General features: G+C 41.1%; 1 protein-coding gene across 3 annotated transcripts in view; it reads right to left on the reverse strand.

Annotated features, from left to right (window-relative positions):
* Positions 1-17,787, reverse strand: part of LOC141780182 (protein shisa-9) — a 167,182-nt gene extending 149,395 nt beyond the window's left edge. For all 3 annotated transcript variants that reach the window (XM_074655302.1, XM_074655301.1, XM_074655298.1), the window contains exons 1-2: positions 17,655-17,787; positions 12,497-12,675 (exon numbers count right to left, since the gene is read on the reverse strand). In XM_074655302.1, the coding sequence (XP_074511403.1) occupies positions 12,497-12,513 (17 nt within the window). In that variant the 5' untranslated portion in view covers positions 12,514-12,675; positions 17,655-17,787. The remainder of the gene's footprint in view (positions 1-12,496; positions 12,676-17,654) is intronic.
* Positions 17,788-18,185: the final 398 nt, after the last annotated feature.

Genomic DNA, 18,185 nt, shown 5'->3' on the forward strand with positions numbered 1-18,185 from the left:
ATCAGCTGTAACCACCGTAAGAGAGCAGTGCAGAGTGGCGACCATGAGCTAGCCAGTGGGGCACGCTCACAGGCACGAACACGCACTAAAAAGGTACGCACGGCCTGCCCGGCAATGTCAACAAAGCACAGTGAAGCTTGGATTACAACACACAGGGACTTCGCTCTCTGCTCTCTTTACATAGCAAATAGTGGTTTGCTGACACATGAGTTTCTGATGGAGGATTTCCGGCGGGTCCAATGTGCTTCAGACTCTGTGTCATTTACTGTAGCATTAGAAATGCTATAATATAATGGTTGAGGATTTATCAGTTTTTCAAGATCCCACCCGAATCAAACTTTTGTTGTTTTCAGGGACATTCAGGTCTCTGTAGGGGAACTCAGCCTCCTCTGGTTCCCCTCTAATTCAAATCCTAAGCAGATGTATGAAATTGTACCTCAAAGCAGTGCTTAGTTATATTCCACCGCTGTATATAATTGTGTCAGCTGTGCCCAGCAGTGTCTCTGGAGACACTGAAACAATGACCTAAGTTGGAAAAAAAAGTAAATTTTACTTTCACTGCCCCTCACTGCAAGATGAGAAGGTATTTTCACTGAGTATTCAAATGGTTTCTAACGCCAGTAGTTAGCCCACATCAGGGCAACAAAGCATTTAGAAACAATGATCTGCTTGTGTGAGATACATTATGACACTTTGCTAAAAAACACAGTTTGTCTCTGTGAATCATGTGACCTGAGATGACAGTTAGCCAGCTGGTAACCCAGGTTAAGATAACCCTGCGCTACTGTATGTGTGTGCGCTGTGTGAGGAGATCTATTAGATGCTCATTATGGATCAATAAGAAGACTAAATTGACAATATAATAGGTCATTTCAATTATTATAAATGATACTAACTTGTAATTGGTTATTATGAAATCCATGTCATACTGCATGACTTATAATAAATTCCCTGAAAAGCCGTCCATCCAGCTGGTGCAAGCGACGCCAGAAATACACAGCATCCCCGTGCATCAGTCTTCTTCTCATCAGTTAACGTATGGCACAACAACAAATCAGCAGCTGCGCATCAAGGCTCATGTGCAAGGCTGAGGATCTTTCGGTCATAGATATACAGTATATATAAATAGAGATACCGTATTGGCCGCTTCAGTCCGTTGCTGTGATACGTCAACGTCGTCGCCATACTGGGGGAAGTCAGGACTGGCCTGTAAACACATACAGGTGAACGGGGGCGCTGCTGTTTTTCTGGATAAAAAGCACTATAACATAACACTTCTCAATTTCAATGAGTTTTTTTTTATACGTATGATGCCTATGCGGCATCTACGTATATATATATCTACAGTATGCCCTCCTCCCTCCCTCCCTCCCTCCCTTCCTTTCTTCCTTCCTTCCTACAGTTCAACCACAGTGCACCGACACATTTCAAAGCACGATATCCAGTCATGATGCCCGACAAAATGATTACAGGCATGAAAGTAAAGCACGTTACGGACTGACTCGTGACTCATCGGAAGACATTCTCTTCTTTAAACAGCTGTGTTTTTAAGGGTAGAGATTAGCAGTATTTTTCATCATTAAGGATAAAAAACAAGTGTTGCGTAATTTCGGAGGCCATTTGGCACGTACGCCGCCGCCGTTGATTGTCTGTGTGTGGGACACGGAAGGTTGAATGTGTGGTATTTGGATTTAGAGAGTGATTATATTTGACATCCTGCTAACAATCCCCCTGTTGGTGAAACCATTTAAAAAGGTACAAATAGCAAGATGTTTCACTTTTTAGCTGAGGGGCATCTAGCACAATAATAGCATCAGCTGTCAGCCGTGAAGACACTGTGGGGAGAGGGAGCGCTCAGCTTGTTGGATGAGCTGTGATGTCGAGTGGGGGTGGGGGGGGGGGCGAAAAAGCACCAAAATGGAGAAACTGTGAAGAGGAGAGGAGCTGAGGGACAGAGAGGACTGGGTGAAAAGAAGGTGCCTTTCAGTTTAATTAGCGGTGGCAAATTAATTAGCAGCAGGATGTGAATTAATTAGTGTTCCAAAGGCAGTTTAAAGGCAGAGCCATAAGGAGCACTGTAGAGGTCCCATAAGGCTTTACAGTTTGTTGCAGCCCAAACATTATCCTATTAATTAGCAATTAAATGCTTCTTGAATCCAACTTTCTATCAATCTCTCTCTGTGTTTTTCTTCCTCTCTATCTATTATTTTGGTCTCTGTATTATCTCTACGACGCCTTCAGTAGACAGAAGTGCAACCCTGCTGATATTTACAGTAGAAGTCCTCTTTGAGACTTGCAGCTGTATTACACATTTGTGCGACTCACTAATTTTGTTTCCGTTTATCCACACAGCATTGCAAACTGTTTCCCCGAGGCTCTTTTTTTCCCCCAGCAGTAAAAGAAGCGAGCTCCAGTTTAGGAGATTCTTTCTTAAGATTTTTGCAAACGGAGGGAGAAGCCGAGCACTATTTGATATTCTCATTGATTTTTAAAAGCCATCTCATTTCCTATGCTCTCACTCCGGCACTTTCCTGCCGGCTGCTTTACAGCCAACATAACCAGGTTGGCGTGCGTGAATGGGTCAGTGCACAGGAGATTGGCTGGTTTAAAGAGTGGTGGGTGCCTGCTTTGGTTTTGCGCGCACACAAAAAAGAATTGATGCAAAGGACTCAATCCAATCGCCTCAATTTATGTGACTCACAACGGTGCATTGAAGGGGCATTGCGGGGCTTCTCGCAGGGACACGGTGGTTAAAAGTTGTGGCTTTTGTATCATAAATCGCCCTCCTTTTCTCTCTCTCCTGCAATATGAAACAATGTGGGATTTACTGGATACTCAAATGGAAGTGTATAACAATATTTCTTTCGGTTAGCAATGGCCAAAGTGATTAGATCCAATTAATGTAAAGCATATACATGAACATACAGTAGGATCCTCCAGAGTCTAGACGCTGCTGGTGGTGGTGGTGGAGTAAAGCCTGCATGAATTAGAGAAACTCTCAGTTAAAGCTGCAGTAGGTGGAACTGGGCAAATATGATTAAAAAAAGTTATTTTTATAAAACGGTCACTATATCCTGACAGTAGTGCATGAGACAGGTAATCTGAAAAGAATCATGTGCCTCTGTGTCCTCCGGAGCTCCTAATGGCATCTGCAAGATATTCACTGACAAATAAACTGTACACACGCTGCTACAGCTATAAGGTCACCGACAGCCCCACACTCACCGCCGCCACACACACACACACACACAGTCTGTCGGACACTGTGACACATTGTCTGTTGTGCTCATACACTGCAGCTGGCACACCACTGCATGAGACGCACTAACATTATCGGTTAACGGTTAATAATCGGTTAACGACGGTTAAAAAACAAAATTCTAAATTAGCATCCCTGTATTGTAGTGTACCGTGTAGCTGTAAAATGAGAAAGTGTGTGACCCGGCAGCTATGTTGCAATCAGTTGAGGAAAATACCAAGCACCGCCCACCAGCCGGAGCAAACTTTCTCATTTTACAGCTAAACAGTACACTACAAGATGTTTCTGAAAGGTGAGGAATAGGCATTACAGTAACAAAATATTGATTCATATTTGATCAGCGCTGCTGAGTGATTATTTAATGCTCTGATTGATAAATTTAGCCTAAACTAATAATGCTTTGTTTGTGATGACTAGTTTTTCTAGCACCTATAGGCGCTGTGGATTTTTGATGCGTTCCGTGACTTTTTCTCTCCCCCCGACCCGCCGGAAATCCCGTTAATAACTCACAAACACACTCAATAAAATCTATTCTAACCCCCTGCATGACCACTGCTTGACCCCTGATAAAGTAGGGCCAAAGGTTTGACCCTTTTGGAACTAATGGAATTAGTCTATTGAGCACAATCTAGCTTGTTATTATCAAATATTTAGGGCACCCTGGACGTCTAACCCCCAAAAGGCACAACTAAACCACACTGTCAAACATTATACCAAATTTGAAGTTCCCAAGTTAAATAGTTTCGGAGTTCTGCTCCGGAAACGAGGACAGACGGAAGGATGGGTGGAAGGACGGATGGAAGGACGGACACGCGGCGCGCTATATACCCCTGACAACGTTGTCGCGGGGGTATAATTAGAAAAAGAAATAAAAAGAAATAGTAGAACTTCACCCATAGAGGATTAAAAGGCAAAACACAAGTGGAAAAATCTTCATTGAGCCAAATAAGTTTGGGACATTGTGACCTAATTTTCTTTGTAGCGAAATTGTTTTGAAAGGAGGCTTTTTCTTTGAACATCTAACAAAAAAATAATTAAATTCACATTTTTACTATCTCAAAAATATAATCCATTGAATCTAGTCTAGCTCATTCACGCACCTACCTGCTGAAGGTTGAGTGATAACATAATAAGAGGTGTATATTTCTAAAATGAGTGGTGTTGCTCGGTGCTTTGAATGCCAGCGCAGAAACACCAGGTTTCATCTTCTCTGTGTGTGTGTGAGGATTGATTTTCTGTCATCAGTCAGAAAGTACCGCTGGAAGAAGAAGTGGATGCAAGAGACTGGGAAACTTATAGAAAATTGCAAGTTTGCCTCCTCGCAGGCTGACGCGATGCTCCATGCTCTATTGATTTGCTCTCCAGTGCAATTATGATAATACGGTTTGATGCCTCTGTTTGCCACAACAAATATAGGAAAAAACAGTCCGCCTCTAACATTTGTTTATAGCAGCAGCAGTGACACATGTCGCAGTGTGTACATTGTTTTGTGTTCCAGCATCTGCAGGTCATTTCAAGGTCGGATAACTGTACAGTTCATTACCCTTTTTCCTCTTTCGCCTTCAGCTCTCTTTGCTGTCTCAGCCATGCTAACAACCTTTTCTTATTTTTCATATCTTGATGATTATTCTCTTTGGCCCCACTTGGCTGAAGCATCATCCATGTCGGGGTCAGAGAGATGAATCAGTCGTCTGTTTTCTTCCTCTTTTTCCTGACTCAACCTGAAGACACGGCGCACCCTTCTGCCCCTCATGCCGAGACGTGATTGGTGGCCCTTGAGTAATGAGCCGTCTCCATGGAAACCAAGACGATATAAAAAGGGAGGAGGATGGGGATCTTTCTGAGATGAAACAATCATTACAATGAAACGATTGTCATCTGGTGTTTATATGACCTTTAATTATTTGGAGTGAAATCTTTTATTTGATTTTTGAAGATAGAAGCAGTAAAAAAACATTAAGTTAGCAGTAAAAAAAAAAACATTAAGGTTGGATTGAAGTAGACAAGCCACCTGTTCAAATTGTAATTGTTTTCTTATTTTAAATTCACCGACAGCTTTCCCAGGCTTACCTCGGGCTACATGTTGTCTCCCAAGTAGACAGCTCATCACGATGAGAGACGAGCGTTGTGAACTAACCCGAACTGAGCGTCAGGACTAACAATACACTTCATGCCTCGAGGCGTAAAGTTGCAGTATTGTATAGCTTTTAATTCCTAGTGTGGCCAACTACTCTCTGCTGACTTCTGGAGAAAGTGAAAAGCAAGCAGTTTATTTTGTTGATTTTTTTTCCTGTCTGGATCACAGTCAATTTATAAAAGCTCAACAGGCTTGCCTCCCACATTCATGTCGCTTGTTGTCAGCGACGCGGTGTAATAGCTTACGGTGCTCTCTCTCTTTCCCCCCGGGGGTTCTCACGTTTCTAAGAAGAAATACAAATATCGCGGAGTTAATGAGGATCAGTTGTCACTCACCGCCTCATCAGCCGACCCAGGAGTGCTACTTTTAGACACTGATAACCCTCCTGTGGCAACACTGAGGGCTCCCTTCGGGTCACCTCTCTCTCTCTTTCTTTCTCGTGTTATGTAACATCAGGCTGCGGCCGACCATCGATTCTCTCAGCTGACTGTGTGGAGTCGTGGGTGGTGCCACCCAGCCATCGACTACAGCGGCCAATGATCAATGCTAATGACACCGCATGTGTGACATCGCTGCAACTTTTACCCAACTTCCACTTTTTGCTCATTTAGCACTACAACACGTGTCAGGGGAAAACTCCGGGGCGATCGATCTTAGATGCCGTTTCCGGATCCAGCGATGCTGCTGAACTGAGTGCAGTTACAGTATACCTCTATAGCTCTGAGACGGCAGACTAATAGGGATGTCACGGTGAGGAAATTTTCCCACTGGTTACTAAATAAACTTGTGACAACACTGGTGTTCCCGATTACACCGGACATTTTACAAGAAAAGATGGCGGTCAATATTAGGGATGTTAATAATTAACCGTTTGACCAACATTAAGAATTTGAACCCGATTAATTCTATTGGGTTGCTGGAAAAAAAAAAAAGACAGAGATATTCTGAAGTCAAATATATCAGACTACATGCATGCTGAAAATTAAACATTTTTAATGTATCAATTTAAATATTTTCCAAAGTAAAAGTCCCTAGAAGTGCATGATTCAACTTTTTCCCATGGTCTAGTGTTAAAAAAGTTAACAAAAAATTGCAATAAATCGTAATATCGAATCACAATACTTGTAAAATCGCAATACATATCGAATCGGCACCCAAGTATCGTGATAAAATCGAATCGGGAGATATAGGTGTATCGTCCCAGCCCTAATTGTCATTTAATTTGGAGGGACTTGTTGACCTATAGAACTTCTGTGAGCTGCAAGAACTAAACACTTTCTGCAAAAAAAAAAAAACTGCAACGGAACTTTAGCCTTTTTCTGAGACTTACGTTGATGTTTGTTTACAATAGAAACTTTAGCGGGCACCCTTATCGTTAAATGACGGTGCACTTGCGACAGCACACATGCTTCTCTCAGTGTGAGTGAATTTGTTTGTGAATGTGTACAAACACACAAACACACACACACACACCTTCTGCAATCCTCCTCTATCATGATGTTTATATGCCGTCTCCGAATCCTCATTAAATAAGGCTGAAAAGATACAGAGGTGCCAGGCCACCAGATCTGGGAGATTGGAGGGGATGATAATAACACTGTACTGGAGTCAGCAATAAATCACACACTGATAAGGTCAGCCCCTGAATAATGATCAGAATAATGTGATGAGCTCCAGCCATGACTTGGCGGAGAGGAGCTCACACACACATACAGTACATGTGGAATGTTGATATACAGTATATACTGGGGGGTGTGGTGCATCTGTATGTGGATTTGCATGTGCATGGCTGAGCAATTGTGCCCTCTGGATAGGTTTACTAAAAAAGCTTAGTTTGGCAAGCCATGTGCCTTTCCCATTCCCCCCCCCCCCCAGCCAGAAAACAATAGCTCCTCTGCTAAATATAGAGCGTCTGCATTTTACCTCCCTCTTCTATCTCACTCTTTGCCACCACTCCTTAACACACCAAACACACTCTCTCATGTCTCCGACATGTTACGCTGTTCGCGTTTTCTCTTGCAATGTCATATTTTTGGCTTATGGGATGGAGGTATTGGCTACTGTGTGAAATCAACATCAGAGGATAAACCCCAATGTTTCACTTCCAGCCGGTTAGACTGTTATCTGGTCATTAAATGGGCGCTAACGGTGGTTATAAGCCTCATAGATGTGGGTGAGAAGGGGCCTGCTACACCCACTAGTAGGTTTTATCATCGATTCAAATGGGCGATCACAAAAAGAAGGAATAAAAGAAGACAACAGTGACCTCTAGTGACCGTGGTAATTTTGACGAGAGCAAAAGCTTTCAATCTGGAGACCGGGGTTCGCGTCCCGTGGGACACCAACAACGTAGGGTTGTTTTTGTGCTCACAACCTTAAATTTCACTTTTTAAATTTAGTTCTTTTAAGCCAAAACACGACCTTTTACCCTAAATATACCTGGGTTTTTTTACCTAAACCTAAAGAAATTTGTGTTCAGAACGTAACATTTCATTCAATTTTACGTGTTGCTTTTCAGTTTCTATTTCAATTTTCAAAGTAGTAGAAAACGTGTTTTAACGCAATTCTTTAACGCATTAACACAACTTGCGATTTTTAGGTTGTAGCACGCTCAGTTTTAAAGCTAGAGTGAAGATGCTGGTATTATATGAAACTAAAAAACCTAAGGGGTTCATTGGAACCAACCATGTCATTCTAGCTTGTCGATTAGGAGGTTAAATAATGTTCCAAAGTTACGCTAAATGTTGGCGAGGAAAAACTGGCATGGCCATTTTCAAAGGGGTCCATTGACCTCTGACCTCAAGATATGTGAATGTAAATGGGTTCTATGGGTACCCACGAGTCTCCCCTTTACAGACATGCCCACTTTATGATAATCACATGCAGTTTTGGGGCAAGTCAAAGTCAAGTCAGCACACTGACACACTGACAGCTGTTGTTGCCTGTTGCCTGTTGCCTGTTATGATTTGAGCATATTATTTTATGCTAAATGCAGTACCTGTGAGGGTTTCTGGACAATATTTGTCATTGTTTTGTGTTGTTAATTGATTTCCAATAATAGATATATACATACGTTTGCGTTTACATTTAAGTATTAAATACTTGACGAATCTCCCTTTACGGTTTATTTTAAACAGATAAAAAATCTTTGATTAATCATTAACATGCGATTAAATATATTTTTTTAAGACAAAATGCCAAACATTCACTGGTTCCAAATTCTCAAATGTGAGGCTTGAGCTTGAAATCTAGCAATTTAAAGCTTTAGTTTTACAATGACACTTAAGGGATACGGATAATTGTTTGACTTAAAAAAAACTGATAAATTAGCTCACATCACATAACTTTTAACGCTAAACTCCAATAACTTAACATGTACATTAGCATGAGCTTCTTGGGTTTGATGTGTAGACCTTGAGAAGCACGCTGTAGCCATGTTGTTAACGTGTTGATACTATTAGCATGTTGGCGTGTTCTGTCGTCTGGTTGTAATCACACACACACTGCCGGCTTCGTCCTGCCTTTCTCTGTGCTGTTGCAGAGACGTGATCAGTGCGAGCTCAGCTTGTCGTCACAGCAGCCAATGAGGTCACGCCGATGCTAATAGCTCTGATGAGTGTTTTCTCGGCGCGCCACGCTCGGCCCCACTGCCCCATTATCACGCTCCCCCCCCCCCACCACCACCACCACACGCTGCATCAGCATTTTCTCACCCTGTATGCCGCATTGGCATATGCAGGAGAAATGTGTGTGTGTGTGTGTGTGCACGCATGTGTGTTCAGTTTTACTGCTCGGCTGTCTGTTGATGTGCATCGATTCAGCCGCATGCCATTTGCATTTTGCTTTGCGTCTGTTGTGTGGAACCGTTCGTCTCAGTGCTGCATGACATGAGACACATGCAAAAATGAAAGGCAGCCAATTAAAATATCTGTAAGTAGGACAGTCTCTCTCTCATCACTGGTATGAGCACAATATGCTGATGGGATGGATCTACTGTTTTTTTTTTCTTGAATTTCTTGCCGTTACAATTTTGTCTTGTTCCAGTTAGATAATAAGAGAATGTTAAATGCAACAAGCACCCAATTTAGTGTAATTTTGAAAAAATACTGGTCACATTTAACTGAAGGTCAGTGCAGTAATGTGGACCTAAATGAAGACATTTGTGTCATGGCAACAACAATGGAAGTCACAGTAATCTTGAAATTCCACAAATAAACGGGAACCTAATTATCAAAACTCACCTTCTAAATTATTTTAAAAGATTAATCGTGGGCTCATAATACTGAGGATACAAATGAATGTGGCTGTAGGAATTGCACTTGATTTACCTGCAACTTCCTGCAAGATCACTGTATCAGATGCTGCGTTCAATTAGAAGCACCAGCAGTTTACCTTCAGTAGCCACTTTATTAGGCACACCTGTATAGTGTAATGCAATCCAACACAACTGTTCTGCCATAAAGTAACTTCTATGATGCCTGTAATGTTTGCTGACACGGTCATAGATGTGTTAAAGGCAGGGTTGGTAAAGATTTTAGAAACATTTTTTTTTATTATATTAGTTGAAATTCTCATTACACCCTAATTGCTAGTTTCTCAAGATCGCCCAACCTGCCTTTAATTCATTTCTATGTTTCAGTATTACGGTCATGGTGTTGTACTGGACTACTTCATATTGAGAAGTGTTTCTAATATTCTGCCCCCTCATGTAGTATGTAAATAGGGGGAACAAAACATTAGAAGCATTTCTTAATATAATGCAGTCCAGTACATCATCTTTAACTATGACCTCAGTAATAAACACATAATTTAATTTACACATTTACAACAACGTCACCAAATTTGGGAACTTTATGAGCTCCTTAAAAGATAGAATTTGTGGTGAATTGCAATAGATTGTACAAGCGTACCTAACAAAGTGGCCCACCAAGTGTATGTTTGCTAAAGTCACTACTTTCACTTGCTATTAAAACATTACTGCTCTTATCGCCAAATGAACTTCTGACCATCTAGAGCCCTTCAGAGTTAAACCCTGAATCATATTCGCATTAAAAGAGTCACTGAGCGCAGCAACAACTGTTGAGTGGGAGAAGATTATGTGAGAGGAGGAGACGGTCTGTGAGGCTGCAGGAGGAGGCATCAGAAAGATGATGGAGAGGAGGAAAATATGAAGCAGGGCTATATACACACACACGTCACGGTCTGCGTAGACCGAGCCACTGTGTGTTCACATTTCTCAATCATCATCTCCACTTTTTCAACGTCATCACTCCGTCACCGCTTAGAAAAATAGCATCCCTCTCTACAAGCCAATTACCACATGTCAGTAAACAGCCTTAACAACATACTGTAGTGTCTTATTAACACGACAAACATGGCGGAGGAGCGTGTGCTATGAAACGAACAGAGATGGCATTCTGTTTGACAGGCTCCATTAAAATGTGATATTTTGTTAGGTATACTACAAGGGTATAGAGAGGACAGTCATTTACTTTCCTGTCAGTGAGATTTTAAACACGATTCATGCCGTCGACAGAGCGGAACAGAAACTGAGAATATCCTGAGAGCATTCAACCATCTGTCAATAACAACCGTCTCCCGTGCAACCACGACGTTAACACTGCATTCAACAATGTCTAAATGGTAGCGAACGTCACGCGTTCACGGCAATCTGTCACGTCTTTTCATATTAATAAGAAAGGAGGTGGAATACTTTGGTTTGCTGGCGGATTCCTGTTTATTCTTCCACTTTCATCTCTTCCCTTGTAGGCACAAAACCTCCCTAATTTATAGCATGACAGCAGCAGTTTTCAGGCCAGTATTTGCCATATTTTGATGCTGTGGCGGTAATCAGGATAACGAGCAGGAGGATAGAGAAGAGGGAAGAGAGTGAGAGAGAGAGGATGACGCATTTGAGTGCAAAACTGTTGGTACTTCAAACAGCAAGAAGCAGGAAATAGTGATAGTTTACTGTGACAACTGATGATAATCCGAGGTGGTGATCGAAGAAATAACCCGCAAATAATCTTCCTTTATCGTTCCCAAAATCAAAACCACTGAGACACACTGTATGCAGTCACATGGGACACTGTACTTCTCCACAGAAAACAAAAACACTGTTGCGTGCCAGTGTGCAGCATCACTGCTGGCTCTGTTTTCACACGCTGCACTGCGCTGTAGGTATCTGTGGTAGGCCTGACACTGAGTTAAACAGCCTGGCACACACACACCCCCCTCTCTCTGCTGACGCATGTATGTATTGGAAATCCATTCTGCACAGACAGACAGCACTGCACTGGGGCTTTCCAGTGTCCCTAATGTACCTTATGTGCTAAAGAGGTAAACACTGCCCCTATAGTAGAGAGTCTCCGATTGTCAGAATCATTACTGCCATTATAATTTATGTATTAACAACCAGACGCAAGACGAAACATCTGTGAAACATGATCAGACGTACCTATGAGAGGACCTGAATTTGGCTCAAGATGACCTCAGAATGGCAGAATACGGAAACAAATTTAACTTTTCTTTCTTTACTTTGCTTGTGCCAAGATTGGGGCTAAATCATATGAATATTGCACGGAGAAAAAAGTTAGCCTCTTATGGTCAGCACATTTTGTCTTAAAGGATTTAGTGGATATTCTATAGTTTTGTTATCACCAACAAATCCCACGAAAAGACCAAAACCAACAATGCATTAGTCCGTCTCTCTCTGTGGCGCTCAGTAAACCCATTGGTTCCTACTGAAGATGTAAATCTTAACTGTTCCTTTTTATTTAAAGGCTACAGTAATAAATTCTTTCTTAAGATGTTACACAAACAGGAGTAAATAGTGTATTTGTTGGAGACTATTTTCATGGTGCATCAGTGAGTATTTACATCAGCGGGACAGTGTATGTGGAGTCGACTCAAACCAAACTATTGTACAACATGTGCATCATAATAAGGGAACATGTCACCTAGGGCAACACTCACTACGTTTACATGAAAGCTGAGACTCTCAGTCTTAGAACTCTACAACCAAAACTCACTGAACCAGCAGGCGAAGGAGAAAAAATAAACTTCACTTTATACAGCCATAACCATAAATTACGTCTTACCTTTGCTGTTTTGTCATCCCAGGTTGTGTTCGAGGGCACGTCAACGCTGCTAACGGCTACTCCGATGTCTCTGGATGGTTTCTGAGTCGATTCCAACCATGGAGGAGCTTCTGCAGTCTGCCTTCCTCCAGCATCGAACAGCCTATCCTCAGCCTTCCATGTAAAAACACGATCTCCATCTGGTGGATGAGTCATCGTACAGAGCCAAAAACAGTTGTATTCAGATAGAATTAATACCAATGGTAACATTTAAATTAAATTAAATGAGTTTTACAGTTACGTGAGGAAATTTAAAATGACACAGATGGTACCCAAATGGCCGATTTGAAGATTCTGCCTTAACATGTCTCTATTCAAACATCTCTAACTTTGCTCTGCTTCACTTTATTAGCAGCAGTCTGTGCACAGGTATTATTCAGATGTTGTGAAATGGTTTGCTAGAGGTTTTGGAGCTGGGATTACATCAGTTCAAAGGGATATTCACTCTAAAAGTGTACAGTTGGGCTGAAATGAAATCTTTCATTTATACTTTGTTCAATCGTCATTTACATATACCCAGTAACATATATACTGAAGATTGCAGAAATCTCACAAGTGTTACCTTTATTATGATGTCAAGATTATTCAAATAGTTCTTGTAGTTGCAGAGATACACTCTATTCATTTTGGGCATGTCATTGTCGAGCAGGGGCCCGAGCCAGAGGCCTAGTTAATGGCAAAATCTGCAGTCTTTTTTCTCCTCATTGACCTTATTGACCTTATCACATTCACATACATGAGCAAACAGAGAATTGGTGATGCATATAGCTTTGGTTTCACACACCATAATCATGGTATTTTTTTAGGATTGTTAGCAGTACATAAGTTTCTGTTTGCACTGACATTTAGTTCACTTTAGTACAGCCATACTTCAGTTTGAATTAAATCATTCTAATTTCTATTTCTTTTGCCTTACCAGTGCTGAGGGTGCCGCTGCTGGTTGTTGCTGCTGAAGGGGCAACTTGTCAGGCCATGCGGCCCCTTAAGCAGAGCTCTTAAATACAGGAAGTGGCCAATCAGAATGTACCAAGTGCCTGCCACATCATGGGGGGGTTTAGAGATTTTGTTTATTTCTTTAGACTATATTAGTAAAGTATTTATTCTGATTGTCGTGCTTTTTTTATTATTCAATTAGTGTTTGTCTTTGTGTTACCCCTTTGTTTCAAAAAATGGTTTGATCAGTGTTTAGCTCCCCATTGTTTCCAGTTTGTTGGGTCAGTTTAGTTTAATCAGTTTTACTTAGGCTGTGTTCCATATCACATACTTTTTCTTTGTAAGTATGTACTGTTGCATGCAGTTAGTGATGGCGAGATGAAGCTTCATGAAGCTCTGAAGCTCACCAGCAAACTGGTTCGCGAAAGGGTTCATTTCACGAGACTTCATCTGGGTTTCATGGGCACACGAAACCACCTACTGGTCAAAGAGTGTCAAACAGGCAGAAATATTCCAGATATGAGGCAGTGGTTTAACCGGACAGAGGGCAGTGAATGTGCTTGTGCAACTATAGGAAGACGATAGATGGGAGACATTTTTCATTTTTAATTCAGGAATAATAAATTCTCAACTGTATTTCCGCTTCGGGCGTCTTCGATGACGTCATTGGTCTAAAACGATACAAGCCTCAATACGCACTTCACAGAAAACTTCCTGGGATTACTCGACACACCCTCCGAAGCCTCGGCATAGCAAGTAACATCACTACATGCAGTATGCATACAATTGGGACATACTACTTCTTCATAACATTGCGCCTTGAACTTTGACCAAAGGACATATTGCAAAGAAGTGAAAGTCAATAGTTTGTTCCATTGTAACATCAACGCCCAGCAGCAGATCTGCGCTTCCGCCATTTTGGACTGAACGCAACTACCGGACGCCAATAAAACATCCGCCTAAAAAGTTCCGTACAAAAGTAAAAACAAAATGATTTCTATTCTATTGTCTACCAAAATGAATGGTGTTGAAAAATGTAATATTATTAATATAATAAGCGTTTTCAGTCCAAAATGCTGGCTGGAGTTTCGTCTCTTTGCTTCTATACTCTTTGCTTTGACCCTCTTGCTCATGTACTGTATGTGCTGTGCAGAGGATTGTGGGTTAGAATAGCTTGAAAAGCATGCCGGCTTGCATACTGCAAAATACGAATGGATGTACTAGAACATTATTTTTGGCATACTGCATTTTACATACTGTGCATACTAAATCTTTTTCTGCCATACTAAATAATATAGTTAGTAGTATGGGTTTTGGAATGCACAGTCAGCTTATATTAACTTAGCATAGCCTGAGTTTAGTTGACCTATTTCATGTGCCCAGAACTTTGCTGCACATTTTGTAAATTGTATCTTTCATTTTCGGGGTAAATAAAACCCTGTTTTTTGAAAATCCCCCTGTGACTCCTCATGCCTGCCAGCTCATCACACACTACTAGTAGATGATTGTACTGCAATATCAGATATTTTGGCGGGGAACAAATGAAATAAGTCATCACTGAACATCTTACTGATACATTCAGAGTATAAACACATTTGAGAGTTGTCAGAAAACCCTAATTAACTACATTTCTTCATTATGTTGATAGAAAACGTAATCCCATTATGTTTCTTTCAACAAATTTGCTGTTCGTCGTATATATTGGTAAATGATAGTTTCCAGAGGACAGGGTTGGAACAGAAGAACCGTTTTCTGTGAACATCATGCATTTTGACTTCTTCACAAGTTCTGCTAATGTTAAGAAGCTCGTTGAATGTTTGAGAAATTTCAATAAATCAAAACTCATGGACAATAAGCATAGGATATCCATTGTGCACATTGAGCCTTACCACAATATTTTACTCTCCGTGTCCTAGAATGACATGACAATGATACATGTGGCACTCACTGACCTGATTATTCATCATTAGGACTTAAGCGCAGACATGAATCATGTTATAGAAAAGCTGACGAAAGCACAAAAAGGTCAATTACTGTCGATGTGTGTTCAAGAGGTCTCTGTATGCAGAGAATAACCTCAAATTCTCTAATTAGATGATTCCCTCTCAACAATAACTCAATTTCCTGATAAATGATTTCAGCCCACTCCCACAGACGTGAACACACACCGTGACACTGGCCCCGCTATAACGCTCTTTCGCCCCCTCAAACCAACTGTTCTTTCCCAGCACCGACAGTATAGTCTCTCTTATCTCCAACAAAAAAAAAAGGATTTAAATAGGCTACACACTGAACGGGACTTTTTGACGACACCCTATCTGTTAACATCAGATGTGATCATCTCCAATTGTGCTAAAAAAAGGAGCGGTGGAAGAGAAACGAATAATTTGTAGACTGGCGGTTTCAGAACTGACGCAGACATTAAAGACGACTTGCAAAACTATCCGAGCTGTCATCCGGATCCAGTCTAATGAGAACAAGCACTTTGGAAATTTGTCGTAGTGTCAACAAAATATTAAGTATCATCTCAGACAAAACCACCTGTGGTTTGTGCAGAGAGAAGCTTTGATCAGTGTGAGTGTGTGTGAGTGAGTGTGCGTCTTCAGCGTTTCTTGTAACAAGGGGGAAAAGATGCAGCCTTAAGAAGAGTTATGTCATTTATTTCACATTTCTTCCCTTCTTTCTCTCATCCCTGCATCTCGTACCGATCTTTTTTATTTTTCATTTTATTTCACGTCTTTATAAAAATCCTCAGTGTGTTGTTGGGGAAGTGTTGGACTCTGCAGGTGTTCGCAGTGAACTTGTGAGAAAAAAGTGTTTTTAGAAAAACAAACAGAAATGGGTGTAGAGAGAGTGAAAGAAAGAAAGGGAATGAGACAGTAGAGGTTTGTGAGCTGGAAATAGGAGGGAGAATGAGAGAAAATAAGGTAAAGAGATAAATAATGACTGAGAGTCTGGAGGTGAAGGCAACAGAAAGGTACATTAAAGTCATCCGGTGGTGTGTGAAGTTTCTGGAGAGGGAAATATTGTACTTTTTACTCCACATTTATTTGACAGCTATTGACACATCCGGTGGGATGAGGACTCAAATGCAGACAAAAAAAAGGCTACCTAAGGCAAGGCAAGCAGGTAGGATGAAGGGAATTTGACTTGAGGCAATGGTCAGGAACAGGTTTACAGGTTGGCAACAGGAAGGCAGACAGAAACAAGCAAATCCAAGGGGGACACGACAGGTGAGCAGCAACAGGCAACACAATACAGAATCAGGTACAGGCTAGAGTTTGGGTTCAGATTGCTGGAACTGGCGCAAGCACACAAAAACAATTATGCCTTCCCTATATTTGCAATGTACCGGCAATAACACACAAAGGCCAGTGGAAATGAATAACTGTTTTTTGTTTACATTTTCAATTTTATTTATCATTGTTGTAGGTCTATGGTACGACGGTACCACGGAGTATTAGGGCCACATTGAGGAAAAAAAATAAATCTGAGATTAGTATTATAGTAGTATTATGAGAATAAAGGCATAATATTATAAAGTAGTAATTTTCTGTTATTTTCTTTTTTTCTCGTAAAGTTATGACTTTATTCTCTTAATATTAGGACTTTTTTCTAGTAAACTTCTGACTTTTTTCTTGTAATATGACTTTATTCTCGTAATATTACAACTTTTTTTCTCGAAATATTATGACTTTATTCTGGAAATCTCTGATTTGTTTCCCCTCAATGTGGCCCTAATACTCCGTAGTATTGCACGTTGGCCCTCACTACATTAGACTTATATACTATATACTTAAACTATAAGCTGTGTTACCTTCATCACAATGCTCAAATGTTTTGCGGCTCCAAGCGCCAATCTTCCATACACGTAAGGCAAATAGCAATGCTAGTGTCAACAACATTAAAGTATGCAGGCATCCATATTCAAATAAAACAGCAGGTGTGTGTGCATAAAGTAGCTAACTCTGGTAACCTGGTTCCAGCAGTCATGACAGCATCATGTATAGCTATTTTCCAGTCCAGTCCAATTCATAATCCAATTTCAGCTAACGTTACTCGAAATAATACCAGTGCTACACCTCTTTCTCATGTGCATTCAACACACGCACACACACACATGAAATGTGCACGAGCATGTTTCATCAGCAACTTAAACAACAACTAGAGAGCAAATAAAGCTTACCTCTTCACATCTGACGTCTGAGGTCTAGCACGCGCTGCTTCTTTTGGCGCCATGGCGGTAGCGTTAGCTTTGTGCTAACAACGCTAGCAGTCTCTTGGTTAGTGGTACCATGAGTGGTATACTGGACTCTTTTTCTAATCAGATAGTTTCGGTCGTTTGTACGTATTTCCTTATCTTCACATTGCATTTGTTTTGTTTTTTCTGGAAGACAGTCGGACGTGGTGTCGGTCCAGGCCAGGCTACCATTGGCTCCTGAGAGCTGGGGGGCGGGATAGCGGCGGCTGCAGGTGCAGCATGATTGACACATCCATCAACGAATCACGTGCTTACAGAACGCGTAACCTAACTAGCCTCTGTGGCCCATGTTTGGAAACTAAGGTGGAAACAGGTTTAACTGTGGATAAATGGATAAATAGATAAATAGATAGATAGATATACACACACACACGCGCACACACACACACACACACACACACACACACACACACACACACACACACACACATATGTGTATATATATATACATATGTG

The sequence above is a fragment of the Sebastes fasciatus genome, chromosome 13 (assembly GCF_043250625.1).
Source record: "Sebastes fasciatus isolate fSebFas1 chromosome 13, fSebFas1.pri, whole genome shotgun sequence".
In the NCBI taxonomy this organism is placed as follows: Eukaryota; Metazoa; Chordata; class Actinopteri; order Perciformes; family Sebastidae; genus Sebastes; species Sebastes fasciatus.